Below are 23,295 nucleotides of genomic sequence, written 5' to 3' on the forward strand. Positions count from 1 at the left end.
AGATGATAATATTCATCGTTCTGCGTTCGTACAACTGCTCCCTTGGGAAGGTCACAGAGGAGGAAAGAGATAGAATTAATGCTCTGAAAAACAAGAGTGTTCCCTGCACCATCAATAACCCTGTGGGTCACAGGTGACAAACTTAAATTCAGAGACTGCTCCCAAGAGAAGGGAACTGGCACAGCTCCCTGAGGGCTTAAAAACCAGCTTCAGAACTCAGTGAGTTGTTTCTGCTCCATTCGGCCATTTTTCAAGCTATGTTTGTCTTTTTTTCCTCTTATTTTTCATTGGCACTGTGCTGCAGATGGTTACATAGCAGGGCTGATGGAGAACTCCTGCATCCCATCTCAGGTATCTTCCTTCAGACGTCCCGGTGAATGAACATCTCTGCTGGCAACACTTCTCCACTTCAGGTGCCAACACTTGAACAAATCAATCCTTTTTATGTGCTAACCACCAAGAGGCCAACTGACAGCCTCATCTATGATGGCTTCATAACGTGCCCTCTGAGCTCTGTGGCTGCCCATGGTATGTCTTTGTACCCGTTAGGAACACCAAGTCACCGTGGCTTCTTGTCACCATGTTCAAAGCTGGATTCAAGCTGAGACCCCAGATGTCTTCATGGTCTAAAATATTAGTAATTAATCTGAGTTTGCAGTGTTTCTGTGTTAGAGAAGGCTTTTACTTTAATAGCCTTTGTTTGAATGTATTATTCTAAGTAGATCAGCATGCTAAAATTTGCATTGTAAAAGATTGTTTTGGAACAAAGCAGGATCTAATGAGCACATAGTAAATCCCTTGGCTCTGCAGCAGAGTCACAATAAGCATAATAGCTCTTGCTGAATGAATCCCTCACAGCCTAAAAGCTTTTTTCTTTAAAATAAAATAGCAACCCTGCAGGATTTAGTGCAGACAATATGCAAAGATCGTTTAAGGGACTGTGGAGGAAAGAGAAAACGAATGAGGATGACTCCACTTAGGCTCCTTTGAAAGGACCTTTTGTGATCACTTCATTAGCCAGTCTGTTTAAATATACATATATATATATATTAATTCAAGAATGACTTTATTCTAATGGAAGCATCAATAAATTCCACTCAGTTTTTTCTTCCTCCCTGTGGTCTCTGGCAGCTGAAGTGCCAGGAAGCATTTTATCATTTCTCAGACTTCTTACTGAAGGTTCAATGCGCAGTAAGTATTTATTCCTCTAGCAAAAGACTAAAAATGTGAACTAATGAAATTACACAAGAACACTGAGAACTCGCTTTGATTTAAAAACAATGAAATAAAAAGTTGAACTCTTGTATTTTACTTTCATCCTGACTGAGCTTAGGTAGTGACTGGAGATGCTGTTAGATGTTCTGCCTAATTTTAGGTTAACATCTTTTTCAGAAAAGGCACCTTTGAGTTACATGCTGTGTGCCTGCCCTTTCTGCAAGGTTAAAAGTAGTTTATCTCCCAGACATACTAGGATAGGCATCCCATACCATTGCATTTGCCATTTGGAAGAAAATTGATTGAAATCAAAGTGTTGAGAGGTTGACCAAAGGGGTTGTGGAGCCTCCATCCTTGGAGACGTTCAAAAAACATCTGAATGTAGTCCTGGGCATCCTGTTCTAGGTAGGCCTGTTTGAGCTGGGGGGGGGTTGGATCAGATGAACTTCAGAGGTCCTTTCCAACCTCAGCCATTCTGTAATTCAGCTGTGACATGCTCTGATATGATAGACTCCAAACTTGTAATATAATTTCTTCTCTTGATTTCTTTCTGAGTTTGAAAAGCTTAAATTTGAAATTTGGTTCATTTATAGTATAAATTAAGTCCACAGGATTCAAGCATGGATGTTTTAATCCTAGAACCTGGCTTTATCAGGAGCCTTTAATCTTGTTTCAGGGTTGGACACCCATTTTTTGCTTTAAATTAGGCAGAAGAAATAAAGAAATGTTCACCTGAGATACCACATTAAAATGGGAAGGGGTTTGAAATGTAAAACAATCCCTCAAAAGCTTAAAGGCTTTCCCCATTTGACCACAGATCTAAAGCCCAAGCCTGAACCTAAACTAGGTACAGAGAAAATGCATCTAAATATGACAATCTTTGCCTTTACCTCTATCTCAGAGATATGTTTAATGTATGAATGTGATGGGATTTAACCAAATTTGCTAGTCCTTTACCACATTATTTTTTTCCCCCACTGGGGAGATGAGTTTCTTGTAGAAAAGAGTTATTGCTTTATGAACAGCGTCCATACGTGACTACCCTGGCTAGGGTAGGAATTGACTTCAGATCGAAAGCAGAGTGCCTGGCTATGTTATCTGTAGGAGCAGGTTTGTTAATATAGAGTCTTATAAACCTCAAGGGAATTTAATTATTTATGGACTAAATGTATACTATGACTAAGTGTCACCTACTGTTCTTAGATTTTTCTTTTTTTTTTTTTTTTCCCCAATAGGAAGTAAAAGGTTTAGAAAGCCATATTCCAGATACCAGCATGGTTAATAGGTTTCAGGCTTTGGGTTTTTTTTTGTTTGTTTGTTTTGTTTTTTTTGGTTTTTTTTTTTGCAGGCAGTGATTGAGCAGCAGAGTGATTGAGGAATATACTGATCTTGACATATGCTAGTGGAAATGGAGACACCAATGACAAATGTGGCCAAATGCAATGTTTTTATAAATGCTGTTTTTAGGAAGTGCCCCAGTTCTGTTCTCTGTTAGTTCTGCATTCTTCAAGAAGTTTCATGGAAGCACCATGTGAACACCTACACAAGTCAAGTAAGGCACCCCCTACTCTGACCTGCAGTACTCCTGCTCTTCTTCTGGCATCTGACAGTGTGCTGCAGCTTGGTTTGGCCTTCTGTCAAGCCCAGCACATCTTGTCTTCAGTCTCTTTTAAGCAGCATCCAAGCGAGCACTGTACTTAATGCAGTTGTGTGCACCAGTTCTTCTTTCTTGAAAAGTTTCAAATTGACTAGTCAGCATCGTTTGGTGTTTTGGCAGCAGGTTAGTAAAGCTTGGAGTCTGGCAGTATAAGTGTTTTCCTAAGAATTTAAATGCTGTGGGAGCTCAGCTGCAGATTTTCTGGTGTCAGCTTAACGTACGCATGCCTTTATCCTTTGCTGAGGCTTAAATTTAGAGGGAGATTTTCTCTGCAGTCTTTTGGGATCAATGAGAAGAAGCAACCAAAAGCAATCACGTGAATGAGAAGTGAGGAACAAGGATGACGGTCTGGTCTTTAATGCTGTTCCATGAATCCCAGGTGGATTGCGTTTTTCCAAGACCAATTTGTTGAATTTTAAGTTACAGTACAAACAGTGTCTGCATTGACAGCTTTGCAGAAATGACTGGTGGTGGTTCTATTGATTTGGGAAAAAGTTGAGTAAATTTGCAAAAAAGATAGAAAGCAATTTTCATCAGATGTATTCTTCAAATAATACATTATGAGGAGCATCTGGCTGGGACGATTACCAAACTAGAGATACCATACTGCATTTACTTTATGCAAGGAAAAATGTTTAGGGCTGCAAAACCCAACATATCTGGAATTACAGCAGGAGAAGACATCTGCAGCTTCTTTCAGACTTGAAGAGAATTCAGAGAAAGCAGAGTTATCATGGCTATTCTGTGAAGTTTAGGGATATATCTTTATGTGATAGGGACTGTTAACATCTCATGAAGCATTTGAGATGCCAACTGCATGCATTTGCTAAGAAAAAAGTCTTTAAAAACGAATAACGAGCCCTTGGATAGACTGTCCTTTCTCCCTGTTTCCATCCTTCATGCTGCCTGTCCTGTCAGACATGAATGTCATCTGTAAGTGATTATGCCAATGAGCCTGATGGCAGACAAACAGTGCTTAGCTGCTCCAAAGGCTGGCAGCAACGACAGTGGTAGATGTCAGGATCCCCAGAAGCAGGATCTGCTTCCCAGCCACATGAATCCTCAGAGATCAGGTTTGGGAATGGTGAGCAGGTTCCAGAGCCCATCAGTGAAGGCTGGTGTCTGCGTGAGCTCTCCTAGTATTTCTCTGACTACAGACCTTGCTGCATTTTGCTGTCATGTTGACGTTGTGCTTAATTCCTGCTATGCTTTACTTGGCTGTGAAACCTTCTCACCAGTTCCTCTGGAAACGGTCTTATCGTAGCAGGTGTTCTTGTCCAGTATCACTGCAGTTATGGATGAATTTTTCTGTCTGAAAACAAGAATTGCAGAACCACTTTGGGTTGGGGTAGTAGTTTAGTCTTTGCCATCACAGGTAGTGCATATTGGAAATCTGTATCTCAAGCACAAACCTGTGCAATGTTCTGTTTCCAGCTAGGTTGAGCAGTGTCAGTCCGTTCTCGTTTCTCTGAAGTTCTTTGGGCAATTTCCATCCCCCATCGCCAAGACAGTTGAGAGAATATACAGTTTTTCACAGAAGGGAATTCTGCTTTACACATAAAAGCATCAACTTCTTTCCTAGGCATGCCTGTGTCAAAGGTGCACCATCCTTTGCAAAATGTGCAAAATATGGGTTTATGAAGATTGGATTATTGCTTGAGGTATGTGGGACACTTTTAATATTTTAAATCGTCTTCTCCCTCCTGTAGCAGCCAGTCTATTAATTTATCAGACTTAGTCCTTCACACACACACAATTTATATTTGCAGCAAGATAGCAGTTGCTGAGTGTGAGTTTCTCTAGACTATGTTTCAATTTCATCATTCTGATCTATTTTTTTCCTACAAGAGGGTAAACAGGAGGGTTTTAACTTTTCACTACTGTCACATCTGAGATCTTAGCTGGCTTCTGTGTAACCTCTAAGAAATATGTAAAGGACAACCTCTAGATTTGCTACTGGACAGCCACCAGAGAACTTTTAGAAATGTGCATGAGTTGAGTGTCTCATTGCAGGATCATTATGGTCCTATTGCCTTTTTTGTCAAAAAGCGATTTATCTATAAATATTAGAAAGCCCCAAGGGAACAAAACTAAGAGGTCAAACCTCAATCAATTCTAACAGATTTTAAGGGTTAGTTGAGTAGCTGTGAAATGAATTTTTTACTGTCCTATAAAGAAAAAGTTCCATTTCGAATCTGCCACAAAACCTCACAGTAGATGACTTTGCAAGAGCTTCTGACAGCGTGCCCTTGAAATTCATCATAAGTTCCTCAAAAAGCAACCAGCTTCCATGCGTTCATCACTGTGGCAATTGAAATAATAATAATAATAATGAGATAATACTAGTGCCAGATGCATTAGTCATGACTGCATCCACTGTATTCTCCGGATCTGTACTTCTTTAAGTTTATGCTATGGAAGCTGCATGAGCCAGGAACAAAACACGAGAAGATCCCCCCATGGAATTCAGCCCTCCCAGATCAGCAGTCCGCAAATGCTGCTGTGCGTTCCCAGATTCATAAGGCAGCAAGAGCAGTGGGCCTAGGTATTTACACATCTGTGTGATAAGACTGTTCTCGTGACAGAAATAGCTTTTATGCATGAGATTTTTGTCTCACTCTGCCTTGTATATCTGCTGTTAGCAGGTTATCTATAAACAGCTGCTAGGAGGAGCTGAAATCATGAAGTCCAGGATTGCAGAAGAGAAAGACACGATCAGTCAGTCAAGCAAGGCCCCATCTGGGTCCTTTAATCTGCAGGCACTGGTCAGATGCTTATACTGTAATCTTTAACAAAACATATGATCTGTGAATCTTGAGATGTGATTTATTCCTTTTTCAGTTATTTCTTTGACTGCCAAAGTCTCTCTGATGTAGGCTGTTTTGTCCCAGCATGGAAAGACGTTTTGCTTTGTAAGTGCACTATTAAATAGCACAGATGATTTTGAGATCGAAGAGATCGGACTTTTTAAAACCATACTTGTAGCTGTCTATAAAGGTGATCATAAAAATGCTGTCAATGAAAAACATGAGACCACGTGATTAATTTTTCCATATGACATGTCTGATTATGACAGCTCCCTAGTTTCAAACAGCTTCCAAAATTAACTGAAAAACAGAGAGAGAGCACTTTATCTAGCACATCTGAGTAAATATGACACTCTAGTCAGCACTGAGAATACATAGAAGAAAGAGTATCCATAAAACCCCATTAGAAAAAAATAAAATGTCAGGCTATAAATTACTCTGAAATATCAATTTTCAGCAAGCTACATAAATTGTAAATATCAGAGGTGCAAGATTCATAAACGTGCTATATTCATGCTAATTTGCTGCTTCTAGAGTGGGTGTTAGAAGAATTGCCACATCCGTTAAGGACTGAAGGATAAGTAGAGGGCTCCAGTGCACTGGGAGGTAAAAGACCTTATTGACGTGTTTCAAATTTTATTTGAAGGATGATTTCTGATTTAGATCTTTTTGGTCCATGGCTGACTAGAGAGAGGCCAAAGAAATAGCATCATCTTCCTAAGCATGTTTTTAATGTTAAGAGTTAGGTTTTTGTTTGACTTCATCAGAGTAGTCATTTTCCTGTAGCTTTGTGTACATGTGGACTTTATTTTACGCAGTGATGTTAAAGGAGCTGAGAAGGGCCTGGCAGTATCAGTTGTTGTGAATTTACCACCTGACTTGTGCATCCTCCTGCCCTTCGGGCATTGTGTCTTTTGCTAGAAAATACTTACTTTTTTTCACCTTGAGGAGCCAGAATGTGAGCACTCTGTCCGATCCCCTCATTTGGGTGGTCTGTCATCGTTCAAGGCATCCTCATCTTCAGGCCGTTTGTACTCTGAAAAGGGCTGTGAGCCCACTGGCATCCTTCATATTTAATGGGCAGATGTGGGGGGCATTTCCAGCTGGTAAATTAAAGCAAAAATACTCCGGTGGAAAAGGCTGTGTTTTGATAGTTTCTAAATCAGATCAAATATATTTTTTAATGTTGTTGAAAGATCGGGTTTTGCTATTTTTGCAACAAAGGTGTGAGTGTTTTGATTTAAACTGACCTTACGGTTTGGAGTATGTTTATATTTTAAAAATAAAAAATAAAATAATTAAAAAAAAAAAAAAAAAGCTTTTAACACAGAACATCTCAAAAACATCACTGGTTCAATTTAAGCAGAACATTTTGGGATAATTGGGGACGGAGGGCTAGAGGTGACAAAGTGCCTGTGTTTCAGATAGTGAAAATATTTAAGATTTATGTTATTCTTGACAATTTAGGTCAGCAAAATTTCTGAAACATTTGAAAATTCTTTCATGATTCTTTCATGATAGGAAAATCCTTTCCAGTCCAGCCGCAGGTGTGTGGGGGTAGTCTGGAAGCCTATCTTTGATAGGCTTTGCTTTGAAAAATGAAAAAAAAACTGAGATCGCTGACTTCTAAGAATTCCCATGCTGGTATATCATAAACCATGGATATCTGGACTGTTTTAAAAACTCCTTCCATCTCATCTGTTGGCTTCATGCAGAAGAGAAGATCTGCGGTGCTCAGGTAGAGTTCAGAACTGTTTTTATGAAATATCAGGGTCCAGTTCCAGCATAAGAGTCCCCTTTTAGGATGTGCTGAATGTCCAGCTCTGAAGCGCTGCCCCTGGCAGAAACCACTGTAGAAATGCCAAGTGACAATCTGCTGGGCAAACAGAAAATGAAGGGACCTGCTGCCACATGCACGTTGTGGAGCTGATTCTTGGCATTTTCATACTGCTGGAAGATGTAGGCCATGATTATACCTTTCAGCAAAGGACCGCCGAAGGTGCTGCAGGTTTCTGGAAAAGGATAAAACACCAATCTGCTGTGACACCATTGCCAGTTGTATGGTACTGGTCCCCTCTGGTGCTGCCTCCAGAGAGTGTGCTAACAATGAAGCCTCGGATTATTCCAAATCTCATTAACTGCTTGATTTTAGGGAAAGTTCTTAGAGATCACGGTCTGTCTTTCCAATTCAAGTTTTCTAAATTCAGAGAATTAACTGTGTCCTCATACCAATCCAACTTTATTTTTTACCTTTTAATTTTGAGAACATTTCTGCTAAATTAAATATCCTTGTGCAGTTGGCTTAGTAGCGTGAAATAACGTCATATGTAACCTTCTGTAGCTATACTGAAAGAAGCAATGAATAACCTCTACCATTAATTGCTTGTAGTTTGCACTTACCTTGTCTCCTAAAAGCACACACAGGAATGGCCACAGAATATTGGAATTTTGTTGCCATTTTTGGAAGTAATGAGTCATTAGTTGGTAAACACACATTTTCATAAAAATAAATAAATAAATAGAATATTTATATATTTTTTTATATATATATAAATGGCTGAAGGTAACGTGGGGTTCTTTTCAGTTTACAGGGGACTAACTCCAAGGAGAGTTAGAGCCCTCCCTGCAATCAGTGAGGGCCTTGCAGATGGCTCAGCTGAGCATTAAACCCCGTGGTGGTGGTGAGCTCTGACATCCGCCGGGCAGACGTGGCACTAGTGCAAATGTCTGACATGCAGGGCTGCCAGCTGTGCCAGCACTGTGCTCTCTGTGTATTGCCATGACAGGAACTGATTGTCCCAGCAGTCCCTCAGCTGTACATCCTGCGTCAATGGTGACCAGGCTGCCAGGCTTTTGGGTGTGTGTTTTTTTTGTTTGTTTTTTTGTTTGTTTGTTTGTTTTTGTTGTTGTTGTTTTATATTTGAAACTGTTTTGTGACCAAAAGGGCCAATCGTTTTGAAGGAATTTTACATTGCACTTTCTCACCTCCTACTTTCATTCCCAAAATGCCTGGTTTTTATCAAAAGTGTTTTTCTCCCTTTTTTTTTTTTTTTTTTTCCTCTTTGCCCTTCCTTTTTTTGGATGTCGTTAAATTTTTTTAAATATTTTGGATGGAGTTATTTTAAGAACTTTTCTGAGTTTTTCGGAAGCTGATTTTTTTTCTTTTTTAACCTCACGAAAATTTATACTTTGGACCGTCATCAGGAAGTAAAAATGGAAAAATCTACTTTCTCAGAAAGTTTCTTCTTGTTTGGCAACAATTCAGACATAGGGATCTATTAGCCTTTTAAAATCATGTTCCTGACCTTCATTTGCAGAACTTTGGTGATACATAGCTTTAGGTCATGGTAAACAAGTTATGGTCTCATCTTGGTTTTTCTTTGACAAATACAATATAATTTCTGACTATTTTATTTTATAATGTACAATATAGGTATAGTACAATGCTTATATTGTAGGACAGCCATATCTCAGGTGCACAGGAATAGCTAATAATTAGCGTAGGTAAATCATTGTAGCACAAACCACAAACATTATCATTCCATGTGTAATTCATCCCTGATGTGGGTACTTATTCTTCTTAATACTTAATATGTCTGTTTATAGAAAAGTTGATTGAGATAATTAGCAGTAAAAATGCTAAGGTAACACAGCTATGGTAACATTTATATTGCTATCAATTTTGTTTATAGCAGCCTAAAGAGCAATGCTGAAATTAAGTACAATTAGCAAATAAATTGAGTGTCTCTTGGAATTACTTGATCATGTCTTAAAATGTTGCACAGTGTGATGCTCGTGGAGGAAAAGCCAAATCCCTGGGCTGCGGCAGCTGCACTGAGCAGAGAAGCACACGAAGTAGAAGCCCATTTGCTTCTCTGCTCTTGCTGCTCATCAGCTGGAGCTGTTGCCCTGTTCCTGGGGCATCTTCTGAGCCTGTATCTACCTTACTTTCAGTGCAGCCTCTGCTGTTTGCCTAGAATAAAGGTTTGATGAGTGCAATGCCAGAAACAAAGCTTACTGTTAGGGATTTGCCTCTCCTTGGGGATCAAAAGGCTGAGTTTGCCTTTCAGTGATGTTGCACCCCTGCAGGGAGAGGCTCAGAGAGACCGTTTGACTCCCACATTCTCAGTAAATGAACCTTGAAACGCATATATGTAATTAATGCTGTCAAGTCAATATTAGAGTTAGGGAGTACTCTTACCGCAGAAGATAGCCAAAGATATGGAAGTTTGTCTCTGACTGCCTGAAATGTGATTCGGGGGATTTGGGCATCATTTTATGCTCATGGGTAAAAATAAATTCCCTTTGCTGCTTTACCTGTCTCTCACCACCAGTCGGGTAGGAGTGAAGCTCTCATATGTAACCATCTCTCCCATAGATGTTTTTGTTTCAAAAATGCTTCATATCAAAAGGTAGCAAGAAAAGCTCAAGTCTACATTATTGATGCCAGAGGCATCAGGCTTGGACTTTTTGGCAGCTGCGAAGATGAGATCCTGATCATCTGTAAGCTGAGCGTTTCACTGAGGATTAGTGGTTACCTCAGGTGTGGGTTTGAAGTGTCTGCAGGTTTGCTTCACACAGTAAAGCACTTTAGGAACTCTGTTTGATAAATGTTATATAAATGCATGTCATTATTTTTTGACATAATTTCTCAATTAGATGTGGAGAGAAATGGGTTAATACTGTTAAAAATGGGTTGTTCAATACAGTTTGGGGAATGAAAAGAGCAGGAGAATCAACCAGGTTCAGGGGCAACTGCCAACTCACCTCTCTCTCATCTGTTTTACACAGTAAAACCTTCTCCATCCTTTCATCTTTCATCATATTTCAAAGACTTCTTTTAGTCAGAGCAGACAGGCAATGGCTTTCCGAATCATGCATATCTTTCAATTCCATAACCAGCAGGGTAGCGCTCCTCATCCTCTTGATTAAGACACAAGACCTGAGCCTTCACCTAAATCTTATGTGACTACTGTAAACTACCGAGATCTTGGCCAGTTTTGGGTGCATGTATGTGGTTGTACTACTGAAACTCTTTTATTTTGTGTGAGATGAATCATTGGGATTGAAAGGGAGAGGAGAAAAGCTTTGCTCTTTACTTAACTGTGCACTGAAATGGATGAGGCGACAGTCACGTCCATGCCCCGCTGGACAGCAGCTAACCTCAGGGAGTGAAACAGGAGACCTCCTTTGGCTGGAAATGACCCGTAGTCAAGCAGCTGTGGTGTTCATCTGGAATGCAGATAAATGGTGGCACAACGATGTCCACCTGGTGTAACACAGGTATCTAACGGCCTCCTCGCCCCATGTGCTTTATCTCCAGCTCTCTTTCTCTAGCATTGGACATCACATCCTTACCAGGGAAATGCTTCCCACTTGTGCTAAAAGAGAAGTTAGGCATCCCCAGGAAAAAGAAGCAGTTATCCAAGGTGAATGAGCATTGTCACAGGAGGCAGAGTTTCCTTGAATATTTCCTATCTGTCTCCTTTGATAGAGGCTGTTTCCTTCCTTTTCTCTCTTTAACATATTTTCTCTTTAAAGAGCAAAATGGGGCTGGAAGGTACAGGAAAGAGGTGGCTGAATGTAAATGTAAGCAATCCAGCTGGCTGCAGATGGGGTGGTCGCACCACAGTGCAAATTCACGCTGCCTGCTGAGCACCGCAGGTCCTGGCTGACAGTGGGAGCATTATCTGGCCTGAGGCTGCTGCTGCTGTCTTTTTTTTTTTTCTCCTCCCTGTTTTCTTCAAAGCCAGGTGTCTGAGTTCCCTGTGGATTTCATATGGGGAGAATTAATCACTAGTAAATAACTATTTGTGTTGAATTTACAGATGAGCTAAACTGTTTCCTTTAATGTTGCAGTTTAGTACCTTTTCCTTTTCAGGTTTGCATGAGCACCAGCATTTGAAGGTAATAAATCCATTGCTCAGATAATGTATTTGCCCTTGGTACCAAAATACATAAATAAAAATTACAAGGTCATTAACCATATCAAGAGAAAGAAAAATGTGCTGTGCATTAAATAGCTGACTGCCAGGATGGGTTGGGCAAAAGGAGTATACTGAAGTGTACTGCTCATCTACCCTTCTGATCATGAAAATAAATTATTTTCTTTCTTTTTCTTAGCACTTCCCCTTTGCACTGGAAACCCTCAGCATATGCCAGTCCAAATTTATGAGCAGTGTGTTTTTTGGCGTATTTCATTTATCAAATGCAAATTCCTGTGGCCAATGATTGACTACAGGACTGCTCAGAAAGCAGCAAATAAGTATTATCTAACAATGTATTTAAAAAAAAAAACCAAAAAAAAAAAACACAAACTGGAGGAGATGATTTTATCTGCCACTTCCCAAGCAATTTATCTTTGTCCCTGAGAAGGCAGGTTAGCTGCAGAACTGCCCCAGGTTTTTGTTCTGGAGCACATTTGGTCTGGAAATGGGCTCTTATGCTGAGTAAAAGGCAGCCTTGTAAAACAGGGGATCATTTCTTATATTTTAATATCTTTTTATTTATTTCAACTAGGCAATAGTACTAGGTGCAGATCTGAGGGCATTGAACCACAAACGTCACTGACCCTGCGTGACTCCAAACCTCACCGATTCTTAGAGACAGCTCCTCTGTGTTTCCCACTATGGGGGTCAGAGAGTAAATAATCAACAAGAAAAAACTACCCCATGTTTGTACAGCAGTGTCCAGAAAGGCGGTACAGTCTCCACTTGGCCACTTTTATCTGTCCTCTTCAACCTGGGGGTAGCTGCACCAGGGAGGTTTCTCCCCGCCTGGGAAGGAGAGCAAGAAGCCAGCCTCACTGTTGCATTGTTGCATGCTCCTCTTCAAAGCTGAGAGCCAGGCATCACAAAGCACAGGGTAGGCAATATGTTTGCTGTCCTCACGTCCACTGCCAAGTGTGGCAGTGACCTCTGTTGCTAAATTGACACATTTAGGTTAATGGTTTTAGCAAAACATTCTGTGCTGATGCTCATGTCATATTCTTGGATAAAGTTTCCATGGGACATCCTGTGCTAATGTGGTAAGTCAGAGTGTGTTTCTTATTGAGGAAAGCAGGGCAAAGTGTGTTTGTGAAGGAGAACTGCTGTGCTGAAAAGCAGTGAAGCCTGCAGGGGCTAGGTTAGAATAATAATTATAACCGTCTCACAATCCAAGTCTGTTTCTATAATGAGGATGTAAGTATGTTTCCGTGCTTCTATCTGTTGGTGTTGTGCATGTAGATAGTGTTTCCTTTTCCTTCCTAAAGTCAATGTTCAAATCCTGTCATAAAAGGCTGTGGGGTGGAATAGGTCACCTAAGATGCTAATGTATGCTAAGTATGTAACATTAGGTTTTTATGGCAGTCACATTTAAGATATTGACAGTTTGTTAGTTGGTTTGGAGAGCTGATACAGTAACCCTCATACAGGAGCAAACACAGCCAGGTGATACAAATGATTTTTGTTGAATTTTCACTAACAAGAACAAGGTTAAACTAGTCTGTATGGTACAGGTTACCACCTTGCAATTTGTCTTCTTCCTAATGGTTCCAAGAACAGTGACGTTATGGGGAAGGACTTGGGTATTTATGACAACTACATCTTTGTACCTAACACAGCCAGCAGTATTCACCCCTTGTACTCATTTTTGTCAATTCAGGGCAGGAAGGGTTTCACCCTCACAGCAGGTAAGTCAGGCAGTCGTTATTCAGTAGTACCCATCTCCAACTAGAGAACAATGTATGTACATCATCTCAAAAGAAGCAGTCACATCACCTTAAAAAAATAAAATAAAAAATCATTCAGTTGACTTTCCTCAAACTCTCCCAGGTCTGGCAATGTGGAGGAAGCATGGAGGTGTTACCCTGTTCTCGTGTGGCACACATCGAACGCACAAAGAAACCCTACAACAATGACATCGATTACTATGCAAAGCGCAACGCCCTGCGGGCTGCTGAGGTCTGGATGGATGACTTCAAGTCACATGTTTACATGGCATGGAACATCCCCATGGCAGTAAGTACAGGCCATGCTGTCTCCTGAACAAAGGCAGAAGTGTGGATACTTGTTCCTACTTAGCTCTTAGAGGTGAAAGATATTACTGCAATCATATACAGCACTCAAAAAACTGAAGGAAGAGTTCTGAGCTGGTGAATGCTCAGTACAGAGCTCTGTCATAAACTTGCTTCCTCTGTGTAAGTTTTGTTGTATGCTCAGGAGCAGTGACACAGACTTATAATTTAACTGGAGCACGATGTTTCAGGTTTATGCACTTCCTCAGAAGAAGTCATTAATTTAGGATGCCATTAAACTTGGAGGTGTTCATATGCTACAGTGGTGAGGACTGGAGAATTGTCCATAAATAAATATCATGATTCATCATGAGGCTCAGTGAACCTCACCAGCATAAAAAACAAAGTATGTGATAAAAGAATCACATGTTAACTAGCTTTATTGTCTACTGGCTGAGAGTGGCAATGTGGATGCATCCTGCTTCTTGCTGTGTGTATGAATTCTAGATTGTGTGTGGGGACCTCTAGTAATCTATGTAATCTAAATATTATATAAACTGTAGGTTCAATTTATTACTTGATTCTGTAAGTATATCACATGCTGCATCTCCACTGAGCATAATTCTTCAAGAGAAGAGATACATGTTATATCACAGTCAGGTGGAAGCTGATTGCTGTTGTATCCTTCAGTGGTATTTGTATCCAAATTATTCATGTGGAGGGGCATAGGGAGAGCAGCTGAAGGGAAGCGTACTCTGTTCTGTGACTAGTGATAACTTAACTAAAAAGTTAACCCTTATATGAGGGATTTGGCCAAAGATGATTGGTTTGGCACTGGAACAGGCTGCCCAGGGAAGTGGTGGAGTCACCATCCCTGGAAGTCTTCAAAAGACGTTTAGATGTAGAGCTTAGGGATATGGTTTAGTGGAGGGCTGTTAGCGTTAGGTTGGAGGTTGGACTCGATGACCTTGAGGTCTCTTCCAACCTAGAAAATTCTGTGATTCTGTGATTTGAAGTAAATGGAAGCAGGCAATGCTCCTACCTGAGCAGGAAAGTATGCCAGTCCAGCTGTGTCTTTGTGAACATTCACAGTTACCACCCAGAGTCCAACAAAGTGGTGGGAGTCTTGGCAAAGACTTCACCAGATTTAGTTTTGTCCTAAATACCTACTTGTGCTCTGATACCTAGGTAATATATCAAATCCAATTTTTATTAATTTCTGTTGTGTTTTTAAAAACATATATATATCTAAAGGAGCAATTTTTCTCTTTTTCTGTACGTGATGCCTGAATATGTTAGATATTGTGGTGAAAGTTAGATCTCTGAAGGTGTGTTTTGGTTGCTACTTCCGGCATGACAGGTAATTGCAGAGAATTATTTTCCCTTAACAAGGCAATACTGCCTAACTTCTTTCCCACACAAGACTTCCAGGATAGTAGAAGGAAGACAAAGAAGTGTTCATTTAAGCTTTTAGGGACATTTTGGCCGTGTCTGCATCCATTTGAACAAATGGTAACTTTCTAACAGGAAGATGAAAAAGAAGTAATCTTGGTAAATATGTTTACTTGATGCTTTCTGCAAACAAATTCTGAGAATAGAAAAGACATTTAAATAAGCATTTACACCAAAACATGATTTCCTTTAATCTCTCTGAGATTTCTTATTGATGCAGTTTTATGCACTGCGCTATACAACAGTGCTTTAAAAAAAATAGGCACATCTACATGAAATGGCATAAAATCAGCAGAAATATTGAACATTAAAATTTACTTTCCATAAAATAAACTGATTGATAAAATGTACAACATAAAAATAACCCCATTAGCTCTCAGGAAAAGGAAGCTAGCACGTTACTGTTCATAGTTATTCTACTGTAGTATTCAATCTCGATGATTCAAGTATTTTACTGGTCTAAGCCATAAGAAAAACCTTCTATAAGAGAACTAAAAACCTTTCTGCCTGGCTAAAAAGAATGTCCCTGCATACTAAATCCTGTGGGCATCTCATTTCTGAACCATCACACAGTAACCCAGACTTGATGACTTCAGCTAGTACAGAAGTAAGCACAGCATTTTCATAGCTGCTCAATTTGCTGCTCTTGTGATTTGTAGAAATAGCCCAGTAAAAAAGGTGTTGTATTCCTTCATTGTGGAATAGGGATGAAGGGAGACGAGTAAAATACATGTGTTGCAGCATACCAAAACCCATCCAAATTAACCATTTCATAACTCACACCATCTTTTCCACATTTGGCTCCCTTCTAAGTTACTGAGGATCTGTGCATAATGTGTATCCTGATTTGCGGATGATCATTGGACATATCAGAAAAGTTGTGTTCCCATACCCCCTCTTCATCAACAGGCAGCATAGCTTTCCTGTAGTTTACCTGTAGTTTTGTACACCCCTACTTATGATCTATTCCTTGGTAATTTTTATTATAAAGAAATCTTATATTGAATGATTTCTTGTACTGAGTGCTTCTGAGAATTGCTGTCCTTCCGTGTAGCCCAAAGTAGAATGTAAATTAACATTCATTTGAATGGATGCTACGTAGAGAGCTCATGACAAAGTACGCATCAGCAAGCAGCAGTGAGCACAGCAATCTCTTTATGTGGCAAATGGAAAAACCTGTTCAGTATTACACTTGTATTCTCTCCTGAAAACAAGGCATCTGTTGGGGATTCTAATAAACCCCAAGCTAAGATTTCCTGCTGTCTTGTAACCCTGCATTAGACATAATTTGTAAAACACACATTTCCTCCAGAAAGATTTCTGTATGAGGCACTTAAGATAGATCCCCAGTTTCAGTCCATTTGATTCTTATAATGCTGGAAAAACAAATTAGAAGAGGTAAGTTCTTGTCTGGAAGTTGAACTATGATAATTTATGCTGGCTTACATCTAGACGGTAACTGACCTGGCCTTTCTGAAATGGCTGGTTTTGATCGTATTGATTTGATTCTTTCAGCCTATGTTTTTCCTGGAACTTTTTATTCAAACATGAATTAAATTCTGAAATAGAATTGCAAAGGTTTTGAGTTTAACTGCATTTTATAGCTTAAGTCTGCAAACGAGCACCAGTTCCTATAAAAATTGAATGTTGGTCTATGCAAATGCTTAATGGAGCTTAATGACTTTTTGAGCAACTCTGCCTCAAAGTTTTAACAGGTCTGTTTTGTTCTCATTTACATTAGTGAATAGCCAGGACTGTTACTAGAGTAAACGATGATCAAGCTGCTGTCTCTTAGATCAGAATTAGAGCTAAAATCCTGATGAATCTGGAAGCAAAGGAGTACAGGTTTGATTGCAAACACTTAGAATTGTTGTATTTTCACAACATTCATACTGGTTTTTTAGTTAGATTTATGTTTTGTTTTGGACTTTTTTTTTTTTTGCTTGTTTGTTATCCTTTTTCCACTGACTTTCATTAATATTTATTGTCTACTCTCAGCAGCAGCTGTTTGATGAGCTGCTACTTACAAAAGAGCAAGTACAGAGGGAAATGCAGCTTGGTATACAATTGAACTCCAATTTGGTTTCGATAAAGAAAACAACTGTAAAGTCAATGTGGTGACATTTCTTTATTCTCTTTCCACTTTGTAGAACCCAGGAGTTGATTTTGGAGATGTTTCTGAAAGAATAGCTCTACGACAGAGACTGCAGTGCCGGAGTTTTAAGTGGTACTTGGAGAACGTTTATCCTGAAATGAGGGTTTATAATAATACAGTCACTTATGGAGAGGTACTGTATGTCTTTGAAAATACATCATGGCTGCATTACAGAAATCCTTTCATCTTAGTGGTGGGTATCAGGATGTACAGAGCAATTTCAAGTCAGCATGGTAGTAGCAACACAAATGCTCTCACCTACTTTTAATCAACGCTGGGAAGTGTGGCTTTGAGAAGCATTGTCCCTCCCATTGGGATGTATCAGATGAAATCATTCTCACTAACAATAATGTGCAACCACCTTGGCTTTCATTTTAAAATAGAGCAGCTCTGAGAACATGAATTTGAGGTCATATTTTCCCAAATAGGATGCCACAGACATGAACAAAACATCATCAGTCAAGAGAGCTGAAATAATTGCTGCTGATAAGAACTGTTAAATTTACTGAATTATTTTTAGTAAAGAAACCCATTTCAGGTTTTGCCAAACTTATTTGAACGATTATATTCACTTCGTTAATTCATTTCTGCAAATCCTCCTTGTTAGCGATAAAAAAAAATAAAAAAAATGTTCCTGTTCAGATGAAGTTGAGGCTACCATCTGGCACATCTTTATCATAAAAAGGAGTCAGAGAAAAAAAATTCTGCTTTGTGCTCAGAATCTGGATTTTCATTTCCACCTGTGCATCAGTAATGAGTAAGACCCTAGAACACCTACTCTGAGATAGCTGAATGGACAGGTTAGTTAACCCTAATAAAATGTGGAATCCAAATGTGTTGGAAATGTGTAGATGTTTTGGTTCATCTCAGCTTTCTGGATCATTTCTTTCTCTTCTGTTAACCAATCAAAAATGTCATGTATGCTTGATCCAAATCTTTAAAGCAGTCAGATTTGCCTTCTGTATTATTTTTTAAGTCTGTCATATGCCTGTAGGGTAAAAGTGCTATAGGTTACATCTGTTAAATGGGGCAAAGTTTTAGGACCGCTCCTGTTGCGTAATGTTTTTAAGATTCTGTTTTAATTGTCTGCTTGAACTACAATTAAATCCAAATGCAATAAATTTTAACACAAGACAACTAAATGGACATTCCTCCTTTCTGTTCCAGTTGATTGACTTCATATAAAAATAAGTCAGGCACTTCAGATATTGATATAAAGTGCAAGTTTTATTGCATCCTAATATAACTATCCCTGGCAGTAACCAAGGAAAGACATTTAGTAAATTCAACAGGGGCTATTAGTAACTGTCAGTTCTGAAAATGCTGTTAACTGAGAAGCACATCGGCAGTACTGCCAATGTTGTGTCAATTATACCAGACGGTTAGAAAGCTGGGCTCTAAAAAGAAGTTTGTTTCTGTTGAGTGGTTGCATAACAAAGTTATTGAGTCCAACAGGAAGTTCAGCGATGCAGGTATGTATTCATTAGAATGTATAATAAAATGGAGCCATACAAGCTTTTTAGCTAGTATAAATTGGCATAGTTCCCTTCCTGTCTTACATGGCCATAATGGGAAAAAAAAAAAAAAAAAAAAAAAAAAAAAAAAAAAAAAGGATGCTTCATCCTAAAGATGAAGCTATTAAATGTTTTCTCTTATGGCTATTTTTCCAGAGGAAAAGGTTTCTGAATTTTAAAGAGCTTAAGGAAAATAGATGTATCGAGTAGACATGAAACAGAATGAAACAATAGTAAAAATATATTTCCTAGTGACTCAATTCACATTTTTAAAGCTGTCATAAAGCTGTCTTCATGTTCTTTAGCCTCTATACTACCTGAGTCATAAAATAAACTTACTGAAATTTAACTGCTAGTGAACCCCCTTATCCCATCAGATCGCCTGCTATGTTCATACACTATAATATAAAGGATTATTTACTGATTTTTTCTGACACTTCATGAAGCAACTATTTCTGTGTTATTACAGTGGCCAGACAAATTGCTCACAGTCTAAACTAAAACTGACCTGTTGACTGTTCCAAAATGTGCATCTAAATAATTTCTTGTTTAAGAAACCTGTAAAATTTTTGTGTCCAAAATGTGTGTAATACTTCTAGCCTGAAGAGGAAGAAAGGTTTGTAATTTCATGAGAACTCCAACACAGTTTTATAGACTTGTCTGCTTGTCTGGGAAGATGCATGAATTTTTGACTTGGTTGGTTCGCTGAACCCAATCTGTAAATACACTGAAAGCACTCCAGTGCTGCTTATCCTTGCTGTATCCTTTCACAATAATGTATGTCATTTCTGTACGTGGCAAGGTACTATAGTCTCAATTCAAATAAAATTGTTTCATTTTTTTTTATTTTTATATACAAAATACAAGCAAGTAAAAGTTTGCAAAAGCCAACACATCGGCAGGTTAGTTCTAATACTGTTTGGTGAAGTCACGTTTCCAGCACAGAGCATCAAAATTTATTTCTATACTAGGGTAATTTGGAGCAAAATTTGGCCTGGGTTTCTTAGTGTGAATTTAATGGGGTTTTGACCCTTAAATGATTGATGAAAATAAAACTGACCCAAGTTAATAATTTTATAAAGACAGCAGGTCAACCAAATAAGCTGTCTTTTCTTGGAGCAACTGTATTATTGGAGTCCTGACATACATGAAGAATAAGAACATGTTTCTCAGAGAAAATGAGAATGGTTTTATCTGTTATTTGTGTCAGTAGTTGTACTGCAACTAAGTGATGGCTAGATTGGACTTGCATCTTACAGAATAACATCTAATACAACTGTTTTCCTTCTGATTTGGTTATAGGTACGTAACAGCAAAGCTAGTGGCTACTGCTTAGATCAGGGAGCTGAAGAGGATGACAAAGCAATCCTTTATCCATGCCATGGAATGTCCTCTCAGGTAAATAATTAAAATTCTGTAATTAATGGGATACCTCAAGAAACTTCAAGAAATTTTCAGTTTGGCAGTATACCTCTGTGTTGCAAAGAAAAAATATTTGGCCTTATTGTAGTCTTTTTGGGTTCCGTTTCCCAGGTAGTTCAACGTGGGAATCTATACATTAAAGATGCTAATAAAGAAAACAGAAGAATCATAATTTTTTTTAGTAATGAGGAGATCCACTGACAAATAACAAATTCAGACAGTCTGAGCAAGCTCCTCTTCTGATTATGACCTGACTTATTCTAGGAATAGTACCTTTTTATATTTATTGTTGGTTGATTCACTTGTTGTAGGCTCCTGTCAGAAGTGCTTTAGCAATACTCTGATGTGTTTCCCTGACTAGGCAGAAAGTTAATCACATATTTAACATCAACTTTGAAGCGAATTGAGAATATGTTTTTAAGTCAATACTTCTCTGAAATGGAACACTTTCTTTTTTGTCCGTCCCTCTGTGTATTATTTTCTTACAGATGTCTGGTGATTGCAAAATGACATCTCTTCTTTCCATTCTTTATAGTGATGTTCTTTTTATTGTTTTTATTTTTTTTTCAATACTAGTGGGATATTATTTAGTTCTAGGATTTGAGCTTCTTCTGAAATGTAATTTTGGTTTCATTTGGAATCAAAACTACATTATTGAACGTTCTCATGCGTAAATAAACTCTGACCTTATCACAGATTTAACAATTATCTGAAGTTCACCCATACGTGTATTGGTTTGGAGTCCTGGCTCACACATCACTATGGAGGCATAACAGGAGTTGTGAAATATAAATATTGCCTATTGTCCTTAATTGCAAGCTGGTGAAGAGTCAAACCTCATTAGAGCAAAGTGGTTAGACAGTAATTCCTACTGACAAAATGTCCACCCTTAGCAGAATCATTATGGGACACTTGCCTGATGCTTTCATAGCAAAGACAGAAGGAACAGCCTATGAGTAAGGTAACAAAATTGTGTTGCTTAATTAGATGTAAATGAGTTTTCCAAGAAGACTCTAGTTAGAGATGTCAAAGCACTCAGAGAGTTCACTCTCTTGCTCCATTCTAATTCTGACCAGAAGGCTGCAAATTTAAGTCTTTCTCAAAAGTCCCTTTGCAACATCTAATCATCTCTTATCATGCTAGCATTGAGAGGAATAATGAAATGGATTATTCTGACTAATTCATTTTGCAGCTTAAGTGCTTAACCTGCTAGTTTGCCTCCATGGCTCCTGTTTTATAGCGTATGTTTTGACTTACAGAAGAAGAAAGTAGATGAGGGCATACAAGGTACTGTAAATTTATTTGAAAGGAGGTATGATGTGTTCAGCTTCTTCTGACTCATTCTTAAAATCTGGGGGCCTAAAGTAGCTCACCTCTCAGAGAACATCTAGCATTGGCCAATTTCTTTCATCCCTTTCCAGCTGGCTTCAGGAAAAGCTTAAGGAACGGATTATTTTTCTTTCAGTAAGAAGCAATTACATTGCCTAGTAAATGATGCCTTTGGAATTTGGGACCCCTAGAGTAGACACTAGGAAGCTCTCCTCAGGTTTAAATAACAATACACAAGGTATGTGTATTTTGAAGAGTGTTCTCCAAAATTTTGAAGTTGGCTATTGACCAATTAAATCTCTTCTGGCTCACTTCTGCTATTGGTCTCCAGTATCCTGTCAATTTGAAATTCCCAAAAGAGCCTGAATGCTGTTTTTAGACTTGAAATTGCAGCCATGAGCTACAGCCCTCCTGTACTTGCGTCTTATAAAAGCATAGAAAGTCATTATTCCCAAATCCTTCAAAGCAATCCCTGCATGTAAGAATTATAAAAGTATGAGAAAGGCAAGAAGTTATTCTACCAAATCATCCTGCAGCACTTTCAATTTCCTTTTTTTTTTTAATAAAATTAAAAAAAAATAATAAAAAAATGTTTTCACTCAGTAAGAAACACCAGGCAGAAGGCAAAGTTGATGTTAGATAAAACAGTTGAGTATTTCACAGACAGGTATAGGTTGGAGTCACTCAGATGCAGCCAAGTTAATTAATGATTACACAGCTGGAAAAGTTCTATCATCTCACCAGAATTTACAAAATTAATTCAGTAGGAAAACCACAGCTGCACAAACCCTAATCAAGGATATTCAAGCATATAGCATGAAAGGTGTTGACAGCGAACTTTTTATTAAATAAACATTTTTAAGCCCCTCTCGTAATCAGCCTGTGTGAGCATAGTTGTCTGTTATATTTAACTTTCAGTTTCTGACATTTTTCATAACAAGTATAGGGCATAAGAGACCCTTGCTGCGTTGAGATTTACGTTAGTTTTACGTGCCTAGAGAAGTGCTTGGTGTATTCTAGTGGTTTGAAAACTGCCCACTATTCACATACAGTCTTGTTTTTAATACTCTTCAATTCTGACAAGCAAATAAGCATGGATTTTAGTATGCCCATGTTTCCACTGAAACCAACAGAAGTCAGTCAGGTGTATAGAAAAAGCTGGGTTAGGCATAAGATTACTGTTCATTCTGTGTTATGATGCTCTTTTCTTCTGCTTCTTACCCTTCCATTTTCCTTGAATACTGCACACCTCTGAATGGTGTTGTCATGCAATACTACTGAAAAAAGAAAACCATTCCAGTCACTGCTCCATGAACAAAATGCCCTTCCCTATGTGTATTCCCAAGATCATGTTTTTACCACCATAAATCACATCTTTTCAACTGAAATCAGCTTTTAAATTACTTTACTCTGACTGGGATAACTCCTTTATGGATATCCTTGAATGTGCTTAGCCTGAGTTTATATCAATTTAGCTTCTTGAATTTGATTCATGTTAAAATGGTATAAACCAACGGTTAGGAATATCCAAACAAGTTTTTTCATCCATCTAAGCTTATTTCAAAACTCACTTTACAGAGAAGTAGTGTCATTTTTATATTTATTCATGGGATCTGAAATTTGAGTCAAATCCCTTTCAGGGAAAAAAACGGATTTGCAAATGCTGCTGGGAGGGCAATGGGAAACACTATCCATAGCCAGGAAAATATTCATTAAAAAAAAAAAAAAAAAGGAGTATATTGGGAGTC

General features: G+C 38.6%; 1 protein-coding gene across 1 annotated transcript in view; it reads left to right on the plus strand.

Annotated features, from left to right (window-relative positions):
• Positions 1-23,295, plus strand: part of GALNT9 (polypeptide N-acetylgalactosaminyltransferase 9) — a 142,388-nt gene that overhangs the window by 113,835 nt on the left and 5,258 nt on the right. The window contains exons 7-9 of the mRNA XM_082774108.1: positions 13,494-13,679; positions 17,278-17,415; positions 20,099-20,194. Of these exons, the coding sequence (XP_082630234.1) occupies positions 13,494-13,679; positions 17,278-17,415; positions 20,099-20,194 (420 nt within the window). The remainder of the gene's footprint in view (positions 1-13,493; positions 13,680-17,277; positions 17,416-20,098; positions 20,195-23,295) is intronic.

This window comes from Aythya marila (genome assembly GCF_965140915.1).
Source record: "Aythya marila genome assembly, chromosome: 17".
NCBI lineage: Eukaryota > Metazoa > Chordata > Aves > Anseriformes > Anatidae > Aythya > Aythya marila.